At 28.4% G+C, this 16,897-nt stretch overlaps 3 protein-coding genes across 5 annotated transcripts in view; 2 read left to right on the top strand and 1 right to left on the bottom strand.

The window, feature by feature from the left end:
• The first annotated feature begins 3,972 nt into the window (after nucleotides 1–3,972).
• LOC122859466 (U6 snRNA-associated Sm-like protein LSm1) lies at nucleotides 3,973–5,072 on the top strand. 2 transcript variants are annotated; one of them, XM_044163071.1, is made up of 4 exons: nucleotides 3,973–4,188; nucleotides 4,273–4,357; nucleotides 4,472–4,656; nucleotides 4,727–5,072. In XM_044163071.1, exons 2-4 carry the CDS (start codon nucleotides 4,312–4,314, stop codon nucleotides 4,898–4,900), a joined length of 405 nt encoding a protein of 134 aa, XP_044019006.1. In that variant the 5' UTR covers nucleotides 3,973–4,188; nucleotides 4,273–4,311; the 3' UTR covers nucleotides 4,901–5,072. The 2 variants fall into 2 exon arrangements, with proteins under 2 accessions (XP_044019006.1, XP_044019005.1); XM_044163070.1 differs by having other exon boundaries at nucleotides 3,974–4,188; nucleotides 4,259–4,357; nucleotides 4,727–5,011.
• Nucleotides 5,073–5,084: 12 nt separating this feature from the next.
• Nucleotides 5,085–9,030, bottom strand: LOC122859465. Its single transcript, XM_044163069.1, has 6 exons — nucleotides 8,510–9,030; nucleotides 8,120–8,289; nucleotides 7,439–8,025; nucleotides 6,980–7,342; nucleotides 6,155–6,862; nucleotides 5,085–5,994 (listed from the first exon to the last, which is right to left on the bottom strand). The coding sequence occupies exons 1-6, from the start codon at nucleotides 8,632–8,634 to the stop codon at nucleotides 5,287–5,289; spliced, it is 2,661 nt and encodes an 886-aa protein (XP_044019004.1). The 5' UTR covers nucleotides 8,635–9,030; the 3' UTR covers nucleotides 5,085–5,286.
• Nucleotides 9,031–10,450: 1,420 nt separating this feature from the next.
• LOC122859464 (cytoplasmic polyadenylation element-binding protein 2-like) overlaps nucleotides 10,451–16,897 on the top strand; it is a 67,885-nt gene continuing 61,438 nt past the window's right edge. The window contains exon 1 of one of the 2 annotated variants that reach the window (XM_044163066.1): nucleotides 10,451–13,633. In XM_044163066.1, the coding sequence (XP_044019001.1) occupies nucleotides 12,530–13,633 (1,104 nt within the window). In that variant the 5' untranslated portion in view covers nucleotides 10,451–12,529. The remainder of the gene's footprint in view (nucleotides 13,634–16,897) is intronic. The other variant, XM_044163067.1, reaches the window with a different exon arrangement.

The raw sequence follows: 16,897 nt of genomic DNA, 5'->3' as shown, positions 1-16,897 counted from the left end.
ACTGATAATAATAATAAGTACACGCAATCGTTAACTCTATTGCTATAATAGTTTTAATTTTGTTTTTATATCTGAATCATCTATTTATTATTCATTTCAGGAACATGAAATAAATATCATTTGAACAAATAATCATCATATATTTTCTTTTTTTTTTGTTTTATAAACTTTTTAGAAACCAGTGAAAACTTTTAAAAATAATAGTAAATAAAAAAGTTAAAAAATGGACCCTGAGCTATATATTCAAAATAAAAAAACATCTTTCATCTACAGTACATTTTTATTACTCAATATATTTCATATAATATATGTATATAAAGTTTTTTCTTTTTAAATTTTTGCTGTAGATTTTTAATTTTGTTAAAAAAATGATGCACCTTTTGTGTATTTATTTTTTTTTCTATTTATTATCGCGCTGATGCATGATCATGCGCATGAAAGTGAAAAAAAATAAATACACAAAAGAAAGCACCTATTAAAACATAGCTGATCCAGCCCCTCATGGACTACGCTGTTGCAAACTGACTTTTTGCTGGCTGCGCATTTGACTACGCATGCGCAAAAGTAAGTAAGAGAAAAAATGAATACGTTCCAAAAATCACTCGGAAACCCGGAAGTTCAAGATTGTGATCATATAAATTTTTTGATATTTTGTTGTGGTAGACATGATTTTTTGTTCATGTATTTTTATAGGCGCAAATCAATAAATTATTATTCTTTAATTATTAATAATAATTATAAAAATACTTTTCACAACTGTAATAAGTAACAAAAGCAAATGGCACATGCAATATGGTTGTTCTTGTTGTTTACAATATATACAGTAACCTCTAGTTACTTTTAAGTTTATTTTATTACTATATTTTTTCGACTACTGCGCCGCTTCCGGGTTTCCGAGTGATTTTTTGAACGTCTCCCTACGCTGTTGCAAACTGACTTTTTGCTGACTGCACGTTTAATTACGCATGTGCGAAAATAAATAGGAGAACAGCTATGTTTTACACTCAATAGGTGCTTTCTTTCGTGTATTTTTTTTTTCTATTTATTTTCGCGCAGGCGCAGTTGAATGCGCAGTCAGCAAAAAGTCATTTTGCAACAGCGTAGGACATGAAAGGCTGGATTAGCCATATTTTAATTCTTATTTTTTAAGAATTATTTGTTCGGCGCCACCGTTATTTCTCATATATTTAATACTACTATATTGCGCATCGCCTATGCTTTCCCATAAGTGGGCTGTGCGGATTCATTACGGTGCAGACAATCTCTCTGTCGCAGTCATACTGCTCGACAAAAATCTGTTGCGCATATCCGAATTATTATTCGAGTAGGAGCTCGGAAACATTCAGCAATGCACAAAACAAGAAGACTAGAAATACAGGAGGACGAACTTGCCTCAAAAAACCGTATCACTATATGGTCGCCGCATAGTTGAGGGGCGCTAGTAGTACCCGGGTAACGTGCGCGACTTGTATCGCTTTTTTTTTACGATGCGCACAATACAAACATACTCTGACAAACACTAATAGAGCATTATACACTGTTATACACATGATGTTTGTCAGAGTATGTTTGCATTGTGCGCATTGTAGAAAAAAAGCGATACAAAATCGCACGTTACCTAGCGCCCCTCAATTCCCCGACCATTGCGATACGGTTTTCATATACAGGCGAGATAGGGAGTAAGTCCTCTTGTATTTCTAGTCTTCTTGCCACAAAAATTCATTGTGTATACGTGTGAACCGAATGGATTATTCGGACATGCGCAAAAAATTTTTGTCGAGGCGTATGACTGCGACAGAGAGATTGTCTGCACCGTAATGAATCCGCACAAAATCATACCCTATGCGCAATATAGTAGTATTAAATATATGTTTTTTCCTCAAGTTTGCATAATATAAGCATGTGCATGATCATGCGCATTGAAGTGAATAAAAATAAATACACAAAAGAAAGCATCTAATGTGAGTCTTCACACATATGCCATTAGGTGCTTTCTTTCGTGTTTATTTTTTTTCCTGTTTTTTTTCGAGCATTCGCAATTAAATGCGCTGTCAGCAAAAAGTCAGTTTGCAACAGCGTAGCACATGAGGGGCTGGATCAGTTATATGTTAATTCTTATTTTTAAAGAATTATTCCTTCTACGCCACCGCTCTTTCCTCATGTTTGCATAATGTGCGCATGTGCATGATCATGTGCATTAAAGTGAAAAAAAATAAATACACAAAAGAAAGCACCTATTCAAAAACTTTACCTGGTTTTTCGACTTTTGCGCAAGTGCGTGGTCAGAATGCGCAGAAAAAAAGTAAAAAAACGCTGCCCTATTTGCCAGCAGTTACAGCACCCGCACCCGTATTCAGAGGATGTTCTCATTAGGGCTTTTTTTTCCGATGGCGGCGCTTGTGAACTTTTTATATAGATTTTACATAGAAAAGCTTCACAAGCGCCACCATCGGAAAAAAAACGCCCTAATGAGAACATCCTCTGAATACGGGTGCCGTATTCAGAGGATGTTCTCATTAGGGCGTTTTTTTTCCGATGGTGGCGTTTGTGAAGCTTTTCTATGTGAAATCTATATAAAAAAAATTTTGTCAAGCGCCAACAGCGGAAAAAAAAAGCAACAATTTTGCCCCGTGAATACGGGTGCAGGGAAAAGTAGGGCCGCTGGTGGTGGACAGTTAGCCGAAAATGTGTGAAATATTTGACCTTGAAATTATTTTTTCAATACCTGATGGTTTGCCTGAATTTGCTATTAAAATGAAAAAATCTGTTTGACACTAGTTCAATCGTTATTAGGTGCTTTCTTTTGTGTATTTATTTTTTTTCCTGTTTATTTTCACGCATGCGCATTTAAATGCGCAGTCGGCAAAAAGTCAGATTGCAACAGCGTAGGACATAAGGAGCTGCAGTCCAATTCACGGGGCAAATTTTTTACAATTTAGGGCTTTTTTTTGCCGCTGATGGCGCTTGTAAAAATTTTTTTTTTATAGATTTTACATACAAAAGCTTCACAAGCGCTGTGAGTGGTGAAAAAAAGCCCTAAATTGTAATTGCCTGTGAATTGGACTGCACGATCAGCCATGTTTTAATCTTATTTTTTAAGAATTATTTGTTTCGACGCCACTGCTCTCTCCTCAATTTTGCATGACATACGCATGTGCATGATCATGCGCATTAAAGTGAAAAAAATAAATACACCAAAGAAAGCACCTATGTATTAAGGTACAACCAGGGCAAAATGAGAGACATCTGGTGGATGTTTGCTAAAAACATTATATATTCATGAGTGCGAAAAGGACGAGAGATTAGAAAGAGAATACTGTTTCTCACTTCCACTCAAGTATTTAGACAAAGACAAAAATTTATTATCCTCTATTAATTAAAATTGAATATTAAAACCTATACTAAATTTGGGTGATGATTTTTCGTCTTTTTTTCTAGTTTTATCCTTTAGTTTTTGGTAAATATGGCATTATTTTTTCAAGTATTTCGACGGGGTATTATGAAAAGCCGAACATCATTTTCCATAAGAGCCTATGTTTAACTTAAAAAAAAGGACCATCTTTAACAGTTAATTAATCAAAAAAACATCTTATAACAAAAAAACTGATTGAAGAAAAAGGTGTATCGTTATTTCAATTATCTACTTTATAAAATTCGTGAAATCGTCATTATTTTTAATTTTCCCTGGTTGTACCTTAATTATCGATAGTGAGCGTGGAAGCTAGCCAATAGAAAACTTGCTGTGTTATTTGCCTGATCATAGTTAATTAACTAAAATAATAATAAAAAGCTGAAAATAAATAATTTTTTTATTGATTTGGAGATCACATCAATGTTCTGAACATTAAGTTCATGAAATAAAGCAGCCATTAATTCACAATGCACATGCGTGGAGGAAGTACGAACCCTTGACTCCCCTTTCCTCATGTAGAACTTTCATAGTTTCATACGTTCCAAACCTTATAATACGTTTTTACGTGTTACACGTATGAAAGCCTAAAAACGGTCGAATTGCCCAATACTATCCACTGGACAGTGTCCACAAACCGACAAACCAACCTGAACCAACCACTTAGGAACTTAAAAAATAAATAAATACTGAACAATTGAAACATCTAACAATTATTATAACGATAATAGTTTATTTACAAAGATTGTACTGTTATAAAATATTTATCAAGCTCTGAAGTATGTACAAGAAACAGTCTTCTTTCTTTAATTTTGATACTTTGACTACCGAGTATTTTTAATTTTTTAGTTTTACTTTATTAGTGTCAGTCATTTTTTTCAAAATATTTATTTACACTCAATATGGATATTGTCCCAGGAACTGCATCTCTTCTTGATGAGCTTGACAGTAAGTTTTCGAATATAAAATTTTGATCAATCATTTTCATTATTATAATAAAATCAATTAAAATTTTTCATTGATATCAATTATATTGTTGAATTTTTTTGTTATTATTACTAGAAAAATTGATGGTATTATTGAGAGATGGACGAACATTAATTGGTTATTTACGATCTGTCGATCAGTTTGCAAATTTGGTACTTCATCCTACAATTGAAAGGATTCATGTCGGCAAACAATATGGGGATATACCCAGAGGTGTTTTTATTGTTCGTGGTGAAAATGTTGTTCTCTTAGGTGAAATTGTAAGTTAAAGACATCAACAATAACCATGTTGAATAAAAAACTAATAATCATCATATTTGTTTATTTCAGGATAGGGAAAAAGAAAAAGATCATTCTTTGTCAGAAGTTTCAGTTGACGATATATTAGATGCTCAAAGAAGAGAACAAGAATCAAAACAGGATCAAAGTCGTCTTCACAATAAAGCACTCAAAGAAAGAGGATTAAATTTTGTTCCTGATCTTGGACATGATGATATGTTTTGACCTTCGATATCTTATTCTTCATTAAATTAATTATTTTTTTTTATCCATGTAATAAATAAATATTATCCAGTGATTTTTCTTGAAAAAAACAAGGCAACAGAAAAATCATTTTTTAAAAGATAACAAAAATCTAAAATACCTTGTAAATTAATAATAAATAATTAATAAAAAAAAAAAACACTCCTTAACATAGTACAAAAATCATTTATTATTATATTTTTATATTGTCATGGTCATCATAAATTACAATCTGTTTTGTTAGTTTACTTAAATTCTAAGTATCAAATATTAATAATAGTTATTTGCTTTTTTTTTTTTTTAATGATATATTTAATTATTAATAAATGAATTTATAATTCGCAAATCAATACAATAATTAATTTTTCTTAAAATGAAGTTTCTTGAAAATTTTCTTTAATATTCTCTGAATCAATTGATGATTTGTTATTTGCATTATTGTGTATATCATTTTCATGATCTTTTATTGATCTTTTTGAGTCATTTCTTTGCAAGCTTGTGCCACGTTTTCTTGGTGATGGTAATTTGACATCATCAATTTTTTCAATTGAATTATTGGCACTATTTGTTGAGCCTGACGCAATACCTGATGTATCTGAACTAGGAGGATTATTACCATCCAAACAATTAAGAAGACTATCAGAGAGTCCTTTTTCATCAAGTATATTTAAATCATCAGATTCAGATTGTTCAAAATCACCTGTACGTGATGAAAAACTTAAATCAACTGGGCTTGCTGTTAATACACTTCTTGACAATAGATATTCACGAAATGTACTCGTTATTGACATTGAATTTGATGGTATTGTTGTACAATAATCATCCTCAATTGGTGTACGATAATTTCTATTAACAAATGGTGGACGACGTTGACTATCAATTTTATATGTATTTGGAATATTTTCAGATTCTTCACTTATTGAATTTAAACTATTTTGTCCATCAATATCAATATTAACAATTTGATAATAATTTTGTGCACTAGATTGTCCATTTTTCATGGAAGCTAAATTACACAAATTTGAGCCTGACAACATTATCACTGGTTTTCTTGATCTAGGCGTCATCATTGTTTCCTGTATTGGAGAAAAGAAAAACAAATAAAAAATACAGTTTTTATAAATAATATAATAGTTTTTTTTTTTTTTAAATACCGTAAATATTTTAATTATTATTTTTTTTTTTAATAAAATAAATTTGTTAGTTGATTTTTAATTGAAATAAAATAATTCATACCTGCATAGCCTTTGTCATTTTGGAAGTACTTTGTGTTATTGGGCTCATGCTTCTATCATTATTTTTAAGTGGTGTTAGACCATAATCACTATTTGTCAAATTACGACGTAATAAATCTGATGGTGTTGACGTATGAGCATCATAAACATTTAAAAATTTATTTTTAATAACTGGTGATGAAGCTTGATAATGACAAGATTCAATTTTTTGGTTTGATGATATATTTATATTTTCAATGTCATTATTTTCTAATGATTTTACTAGACTTGACATCAATTTAATGGTGGATTTTTCATAATCTGGAAGAGCTGAATTTGATTTTCGTCTTTCTGCCATTACAACATCGTCAGTATTTTTTCGTGATTTTATTAATGAATACATATCACGTGGTTCACTCAAGTGTCGACGAATTTTACGATCAAATTCTATATTATTTTCTTGATTAATGTCTTGACTATCAACGTGTTCAGTTGAACTTTCATTTGATAATTCATCATTTTCTTCAATTAAATCAACACTAATATCTTTCCTAGTTTCAATTTCAACAATTTGACTGATATTTTTACAAATATCAATACTTCCTGTACTGCTGCTTGTTATTTTTGTTTGTGCAAGATTTTCATTATCCAATGATACAAAACTATCTGTGCTCAATTCATCATCAGATTTACTGAATAATATTTTTGGTGGTAAACTTTTTTTATGACTCTGTTAACAAACCAAGGAAAAAAAAAAAAGATTCATGCATTCAAGCGATTAGTTATGCAATCAATATGCAAGTTAATATTTATTATAAATAAAAGCAATGTTAATTATATATCTTACCATTGATAAAATATTTTCTTCGCTACTTGATCTACTTATATCGCAGCCAATATTTATATCACAAACTTTTTTATGGCCACCAAGTAATTTTTTTTGAAATATATGTTTTTTAATTGAGTCACCAAGACTTTTTGTTCTAACTTGTTTAACGTGTCTCGGTGTTCCTCTGCCATTTTCTTTATTAAATTGTTTAACAAGTCTTCGTTTTTTTGCTGATTCAGGCATTGCTTGAATATGAGCATACAACTGTGCCAAAGCTGCTTGTGTATCTTCTGTTATATTTGCTTTTGCTGTCAATTTGTGATCAACAAAACTAAATACTGTATGAGCAGTTCCTCCTGTATCTGATACTGATTCATTTGGCTTTAAAATAAAAACAAATAAATAAATAAAATTGAGATTAAACAAATTATTGATCATTTTTTAAAAATAATTTTAATTAATAATTGATATACTTACATCATATTTATTGGGACTTAATAATTTTCTTTCTTGATCAACCCAGTATGCCCTGATGTCTGTTGCCAATTTTATTGGTATTTCAAACAATTCATTGCCCTTTCGTATCATAAATGCAACAAGTCCAGATAAATTTTGTGAATCAAGATGCAATGCTTCAGGTGTTAATTTTCTTGGACACATTAAATGTGGTGTAAATAATGTTGCAAGTGTATCACAATTCATTTTATTACTATTTTCATGACTTGCTGTTTTGTTTAATAAATTTAGTAAATATTTAAGCAAAATTCTATTTGCTGATGGTAAAAGTAATAAAAGTAATTGTAATGAACTCAATAATCTTGGCTCATTGGTACTTGTATTTGGATTACATAGTTCAGCAATTTGACAATAAGCTGGATAATGAAGATCAGTAAGAAGTGGCTCTGGTAGTTCAGCTAAAAAACCTTTTAATACTGATGCACAATCATGAACACTATAAGCACCTGCTTCAAGATCCAATGGTTGACCTTGATACAATATTAATTTTAATTCTTGTTGTCTAGTCAATTTGCCAGTTCTTCTAAATATTCCCTCTTGATTGATGCCTTTCATATTTTTTTAAAAAAAGGTGATAATTATAATAAATTATTAAATTATATTTTTGTTTGTAATAAAAAACAACAAACAATTAAAACTCACAATCATTTTTAGATAAGTATTGAATTAATGTTTTTATTTGACCAATTCCTTCAGTTGTCAATGCAAGTCCTTCACATTTTTGTTGTAAATTCATCATTGATTTTGGTTTTTTAGAAAAACTTAATATACCCCATTTTTTTAATTTTGCTTTTTCTGTCACTGTGTCATTGCTGGAAATAAAAAGATAAGTAACGTTATAAATTATAAAAATTGTATTATTGTTAATGAATTTATACAAATATTTAAATGATATATCAAATTGTTACTATGAAAAAAAAATTTAACAACATTAATGATGTTGTTCAATGTTATTTTTTTTTTAATTGTTGTTAAACATATTCATGTGCATTTAAATATTTAGGTAATATAAAAAATTGTTGTTCAAATTACTCTTCAGTGTTTATATCCAACTCAAATGATAAATGCATTTTGACGAGTGTAAGAAATTGCTCCGGATTAACCTTTCTCATTCTACTTGTCAACTTTCCATCAACTGTCTCATTAAAATCCCCCATATTTGTTGTTTTTTGTTGTTTTTTAAATTATAAAATAATAACTGTAGGTATGATTTATTTGTTTAAAGCTACATTTAATTTATCTAAACTCATATTTATATTATTTTATTTTTTTGTCTAAATATTGTTTATACGGAACAAGCTTTGAATGACGGTTATGTCCGGTTGACAACAAAAAAAAAAAAAAAAAAATTGAATTAAAAAAAAAGAAGTTTTTATGTATACATTGTGTTTTTTTTGTTATTTCTATTTACACACTGAATATTGTGTTGAATTTAAACTACTTCAAAATAAATTTTTAAATAAATTATCAATATTTTTGTTGTTAAATGGTAAATAATGGTAAAGAAAATCAAAAGAAAAGTGACCGGTACACCACGGTACTGTGTTTTCATATGTGTGACACACACTGACACACACTTGCATTTTATTTGTGTAAATAAAAACACATCACGTGATAAAAATAGATTTATTCCATTGGTTAAGTGAGAGGCCATCTTGCGGCATTCTAAGGAGAGAGAGAAGAATAGAGCGTGGTGTAAAACAGTGTAAAATATTCATGTATTCATGTAAATAGTAGTGTGTCTGTGTGTGCAACAGTGTGCAGTCAATGGTGATTACTCTAGTCCATGTTAATTTTGTTTTTCAATTATATTTGTTTGCTCTTTAATTTTAAATACTTTTTGATAATAAATTATATTTTTTTTAATATATATAACGATAAATTAATGATAATTCAGTTGAATATTTGTGAGCAAATAAACTTTGAATAATATTGAGTAAGATAACCTGAATTTTTTTTTTTTTTTTTCTCGTAAAATATAAAATAATAATTTTATAAAAATAATTAACAATAATTTGTGCTACAAAGATATTTAAAATATCAGGTAATTAATTTAATATTTTTATCTACTTCATTCATTAAATTATTATTTTCTATTTTTTCCACATCATACAATAAATTTTATTATTTTTTTTTTTTTTTTCAGGACAATTGCGCATGCGTTAGTGCCACATGTTTATAAATTTTCGCGGGTATACAAAATCGCCATTCTTAAATTTGATTTAAAAAAGAAGATAAATAAATACGCCAATGATGTATACCGCCTACAATCAATCTGTAAATATTGACATCAATGACTACATGTTTCCAATCAACAGAATAAAAGTGAGTAAATTTTTATTTTTTCTATTCAATAAATTAATCTATTATGTTTAAATTTCCTCCACTTTTATTATTTACAAAATTGATTTATTTTTCAAAACAAACAAGTAAATAATAAAAGAGAAAAAAAAAAAGACAGGAACCAATAACAAAACAACAATAACAAAAACAACAATTGAACAATTAAATTTCTAAGGAAAACATTAAAATGCATTTACCAATAAACCCTTCACCCACATTTGACACAACATTGCTATTTATTAAATAACTTTATAGCATTAAATTAGTATGAATCAATAAAAATGTGGGTCGAGGTATCATTAGTCATAAAACAATTCAACTTTATACAAAATATAAAACATAAACATTATACTTTCATGCTAAATGCTTGAACAAAAAAAAAGAAACAAAACAAAATGGTATTGTATGATGATGACCCTGTTCTATACATTTGCTAATTTTTTTTTTTTTTTTTCATATTTTATATTACATGTTTTTGCACATTACATGTATCGTGATATTTCGGTATGCTTACGCATGTGTTCGTTAGCCTTCGGGCTCTTATCATGACGATTACGCAACTCACAAACCGAATCGTGTCTCGAACTGTAAGTACCTCAAGCGTAATAACCAACAAAAAAAAAATAATAAATGATGAAAAAAAAAAAACGTACAATAAAATTGAAAAAGATACAACTCAGTTGAATTTTATAAATTAAGTTTTTTAAATTTCCTATGAATCATCATGTGATTATCATAGATTCTGTTTCTTTTTAAAAATTTTTTTTTCCTTGAGTGACTAAATAATACTTGATAAATTGAATTTTCAAATAAGTTTTTTCTTTTATTTTCTTTTTCTAGTTAATGTTGCTATTGTATTACCTATCGTCGATTACATTAAATAATAATAATAATAATAACTAAATCAACTGTTTATAACAACGTCGACATTTTCGTCGGCATATGATGACGCGAACAAGTGATATGGTACAACTTGGGTGCAACATAAGCTCAGGGCGCGTGCGTTAAAAAACACTTGTGTATTAGAGAAAATTTAAGAGTGCCTAGAAATATATATAGAAAAATTATTTGTGTATTAGTATCGCGACGGCGCAGCTTGAATCATACAATTTTATTTTTATTATTTATATATATATATATACATTGTTTTTTTTTTTTTAAAGTTTTATTATTATTATTTTTCCCTTTATTTCGTCGACACCGTTGGAGAGTCCCACGAAACCTACGGAGTCTCGTCAGAATATCAGTAGAAAACAGTAGCGGGGGGCATAACACGGCCAGGAACACAGAATAGATCAGACCGAGTGTATAAGCAAAGTTGTGCGCACCGGTCTACGTGGAGATAAACACAGGCCGGTACGGCCGCAAGCACATACAACACAGTGTTCAATAAAATGATAATATTTAATTTTTTTTATAATTAATTAAATACCTTGATACACATTTTAAAAGTAATTTAACATTTTTTTAAAATTAAAAAATTCAATACGGTTAAATAAAACAAAAGTTGCATCAGTGCTTTTGATAAATACTCCAAAATTTATATTTTTTAATTATTTTTTCCTTTTTATTTTTATTTTTTAATAAAAAAAAATCAAATCATATATTTATTTATGACATCGTTAGTGTGCTAAATAATATAATTTAATCATGGAACGTTTGAAACAATTAATATAATTTTAATGTGAAAAAAAAATAAAAATAAATGTTTATTAATCAGTGCCAATTTGGTAATTTATTTGTAATAAATAATATATATTTTGAAACAAGTGGAGAGTAATATTCAAATCATAGGAAAATAAAAAAGTGTCATAAGAAATAAATACTATTTTTTTTTCTAAGGAGTCGTCTCGAGGTTAAGGCGGACGGAAGTTGCTAGGTTGCTGGGTTAATAAATTTTATCGTATCTACACGTATTGTATATATGAAAAAATACCACCTCGTGTTTATTACATAAATGTGCAACATGTATATATGCATTAATTGAATTACGTGTGACGTGTTTTTTTTTTCTTACGTTTATATTTTCTATACACAGTAATAATTATTTTATTAATTCTTAAAAGCTTTTTGATAAACTTGTGTATTTTCGAAAAAGTATACAATTTTATTACTAAAAGAAAAAACATATTTGAAAAAATTTGACAAAAAATAAAAAATAATAATTGAGTGTATTGTTTTGGAGTAAAAAATAAAAAAAAAGTCAAAAATGGATTATTTTGGCCGAAGTGCACCGAGACCGGTGTGACTTTGATAAAGTTAAATTAACAACATTAATTATTTTTTAAATGAATTGCAAAATAAAAGATAAATAATAAAAAAAAATACTTATTGTGAAAATAAAAAAATAAAAAGCGATAACAGAAGAAGCCAAGAAAGGAATCAAGGAAAGTCGAGTCTTCCGTGTTTTTGTGGCTTGACGAGCGTTGCGATCAATAGGAAGCTCGCGTGCTCGACCCAAGAACGTTGACGACGTTCCTGAAACACCGTAGTTACGCCAGAAGGGCATATTAAAATTCTTCAATTTGAGACATAATAGAAAATTTAAAAAAAATAAACAATGATAAAAATGGTTTAATAATTAACTATAAAAGTAAAAAAAAAAAGTTGATTAATTCATTTGATATAAAATCAAAAAACAAAGACCCATATTAAGTACCAAAGAAAAAATTTGTTGACAAAAGAAAGAAGAGGAAAAAAAAAATAGCAATGCAGGACGATCTTTTAATAGAAAAATCAAATACAACAAAACCAGCACCATTGTCACCAGGTGGCATGGATACGACAATAACATCATCAGTGAGTCAGGAGAAAAGTAAAGAAAATGATTCTATAATTGATAGTATATCATCAATATCACCATCAACACCATCATCAATGGACAAAGACATAACAACATGTAGTACAGCAACATCAAGTCTTCAAGGCTTTACAGATTCTGTACGTGTACAAAATTTATGGTCATCATCAACTGAAGATACATTACATGCATTGCCAGTTAATGGTACAATTGCATCATTTCAAAATTTTCCAACTGGCGGTGGAGGAGCTGGTTTATTTACAAGCTCAAATCCACGTAGAGCAATAACAGCAAATCATAATTTTCAACATGGTACAACTGGTGGTAGTAGTGGTGTTGTTGGAAGTGGTGTAAGTGTTGGTAATAGTTCTAGTGCTGGTGGTAATTCATGTTCAAGTGGTGCTGGTGTTGGTGGTGTTAATAGTGGTGTTGTTGGTGGTGGTGGTGGAAGTAGTAGTGGTAGTGGTAATGGTGGTACTGGTACTGGGGGAGGTGGTGGTGGTAGTGGTGCTAATAGACATGGACAACAACCCCAAGTTAATCAACAAGGACAGCAACAACAACAACAGCAACAACAACAACAACAACAACCTGGCTCACATCCTGGTGTTTATCTTCAAGGTAAAAGTTATGCTGCATGGTCTGGTGGACCACAAGGACCACAACAATGGGCTGGTACACCACAAGCAACAAATAGTCCATCATTATCACCATGGAGTCGTGGTAGATCTGTACCAAATTTACCACCTTTGCATTCATCACTTCATGCGGCTGCTGCTGCTGCTGCTGTTGCCGCTGCTGCTGCAAATTTGCAAGTACGTAAAACAAGTCCAACATTTCCAGGACATCATAATACAAATCAAGCACATACATCAAATATTAGTCCTGCTAAATTTCGTCGTAGTACATCATATCCCGGAAAAAATAATCCTTATTCACCACAAACAGCACCAACATTTGAAGTTACTTCTGCTGAAGAAAGGGATTTACTTCAGATGTCATCTTATCAGCAGGTAAAAATAAACCTAGCTCATATTAAACATCAAGTTTTTTTGTCCATAATTTACCATTTCTATAAAATTAGAAGCAATTACTTTTTATAAATTAAAAATTTGGATAAAATATTACGATATATATAATTGAAATTAAAATTAGCAAAAATATCTGATTTTACATTTTGACCTAATTATCATTTGCCTATATATTGTGATTTTAATTTGAGCACAGTTTTCATGAAAAGCACACATCAGTTTTTTTCATGTCAGTCATTGACGTATATAAACTTATATTGTGCATACATGTAAATGTAAATGATATATTTTAGTGTGTGTACGTGTGTGTGTATCTAGAAGTTTAAGCTCAGCTATTTTGGCCACGATACGAAAATAGGCCTTGCATACCATTCAAACGAGATGGCAAGTTAATGCTACTGTTAATTCTCTGGTTGCTACGACTCATCATTTAAATCAATTATTTATTTATAATTTTTTTAATTCTACATTTAAAAATAATTCAATAATTATAATTTATTAATTTTTAAGAAAAATAATATCATTTTTATTCTCACGTTTGAATATAAGTTTAATTGAACTATCGTCCTAATACTGCAGAAAAAAAAATATACGTATTGCACACCATGAAAGTCATAATATCTTATCGATATTTCTGAACAATTAGCCTTGCAATCAGTTGCTTTCTTATCTTAATTGTACACTTGCATTTTATTAATATATCAAACACTTTTTAATGCTACATGACTCTCAATATTCACACATTCAAAAAAAAAAAAAAAAAAAAAAAACATTGATTGTGTACGAATAATAATACTAAACATGCATTATATTATATCAACCTTTTTTTTTTTATTCTTCTATTTAACAATTAACTTAGCTCGTGTATTTACTAAACCTTAAGACGAAAAATTTGAAATATTTTAAGCAGAACGCAAAAAGAAAAAAAAAAACAAACAAAAATGACAATTGGCGTATCGATCCTTGAGGCTGGTCCAAGAATAGACTAAAACTAAAACAGGCCGACACTGCAGTGTTCTGATGCATTCTGCAGTGCGGCTCGAATACTTTTATGTGAGTGATGATAAATGACTATGGGGTATCATTTTGAATATGAAAATATTACTATGAATAGATTTTTATTTTTCTTAAATGAACTAAAATTGTAACAGATTTTTCTTTGAACAATAAGTGAAAGCTATAAGCGTGAAAAAAAAATATATATATTTCACATTTATAGTAAAATTCTAAAATGACGAAATTTTATATTTTTCCTATTTAAGTTGGCCCAAAACTTTAGCCTGGGAACACTCAAAAATCAGAGATTTGCAGAAATCTAACGATGAAAAAAATTTAATACACATAGAGTGTTAAAAATAGACTACAATTAATCATTGTGTTACTTTAAAACTAGGCTGTGTTTTAAATTGACTCAAAGAAAATGTATGAAAAAAAAAAGTCAACACTAAAAAATGTTGAAACATATTTTAAAGATATAATATTTTTATGTCAACTCAAAGTATTATCTAATTTTTGTTGGTTGAAAAAAAAATAAAAACTGTATAATGCCTATAGAAAAAAATTCGCCAGTCTTAAAAATTCACCATTAAGACAACTATTTTTTTTTATACTCAAAAATAGAAATTATTTGGTAGAATTTTACTTTTTCAATGAGTTACATTTTTGTTAATAATTTTGAGGAGATTTTTTATGCAAAAATTTTTTTTATACTTGATGTAGTTTTATTTTAGTTTCTTTTCCTTCAGGTCATTGCATCACTTTTTTTTTTTTTTTTCATCTCAAATAGTAATCTATTTCAGGTGCACACCCGAACCTGTTACGACATTTCATCTTGATGTGTTATATCAAGTCTCAACTATTCTAATCTTATCATGACAATTTTTTTTTTTTTTTTATCTTCACAACGCGACACTTTGTAAAGTTTTTTTTTTTTTTTTTTTTTTGTAAGAAATGAAAAAATATTGCAAGAATATTTGTATTGTTTTTTTTAACTCTTCATAATGAGGCTTCAAAAAAATTAAAAAAGTATAAATTAAATTTTTTTTATACATAACAGATGAAAGTTATTATTTTTTTTTTTTATTTTTGTTTTTTTTTTTCATTATTACGACTATAATGAGAAATGTACATTGGAATATGTAAATAATATTTTGAATGAACGCTTCTGTCTATTTATATAAAATATGGGTCCATGAATTTATGCTATTGTAGTGCAAGATAAATAATGAATGTATAAAATTATTATAAAACAATTCGCCACATTTGATTCCTCTATCAAGATATATTATTATTATTATTATTATTTCAATTTTTTTACGGCGCTCTTAAATATCTACACTGAGAAAAATTTGTACCGTGCTTTGATGAAAATTTCTTGAATCAATAATACAATTTTTTTAGATAATCTTTTTCTTTGTAATACTCATATTTTTTGATTTAGCTTTTCACCTTAATTTAGGAATATTTCTATTGAAACACGAATGAAATTTTTCTCGCTGCAACAAATTGCAAGTTGTTTTATCATTTTTCCAAAGAACAAAAATTTTTTTTCGATCGAAAACAGTCTTTTCTTCAATTTAACGAACGATTTTCTGGTAGTAATATAGTAATGTCGAGTGTTAGGAAAATATTTTTTTTATTGTTTTTTATTTTCTGTCAGATTGTACAAGTATATCTTGAAGCATATATAAGTTGCAATATTAATTTATACAATATTTCAATATTGAATTCGACTAGCCAATGACAATCATCACTATAAAATTATAACCAATGTAGTTTGAATTAAAACGACAGGATACATGTATAGACTTTTTCCGGTCTTTACATATGAATTATTAGATTTTATTGTTTTTTCTTTTATTAGTTTTTGTTTTATTTTTATTTATGTTTTATGATGTTTGTTTGTTTTATACATTTAAAATCGTTAAAATATTAATCAATTCGTATTTTATGTATATATTTTGATCCGTTGGTTAAAACTGTGCCTATATTTAAAAAATAAATAAATTTAATTAATTTGATTTTGATTAGTAAATTTAAAAATCTTTTCTCAATGTAAAAAATTAATTTTTTTATTTTTTTAATCATTGGATTAATGAGTTACGTTATATGACAATCAGAAGTCTCAGAATTCAATATTATCCAATTTTTGTTTATTGAAAAAATAAATGTTTATTATATTAACAACATCGAGAGAAAATTAAGAAAAAAAACTTTTATTACTTGATTTTATAATCGCTGTTAGAA

Source organism: Aphidius gifuensis, linkage group LG6, assembly GCF_014905175.1.
Source record: "Aphidius gifuensis isolate YNYX2018 linkage group LG6, ASM1490517v1, whole genome shotgun sequence".
Classification (NCBI taxonomy): Eukaryota; Metazoa; Arthropoda; class Insecta; order Hymenoptera; family Braconidae; genus Aphidius; species Aphidius gifuensis.
This window is presented reverse-complemented; position numbering and strand designations above follow the sequence as displayed.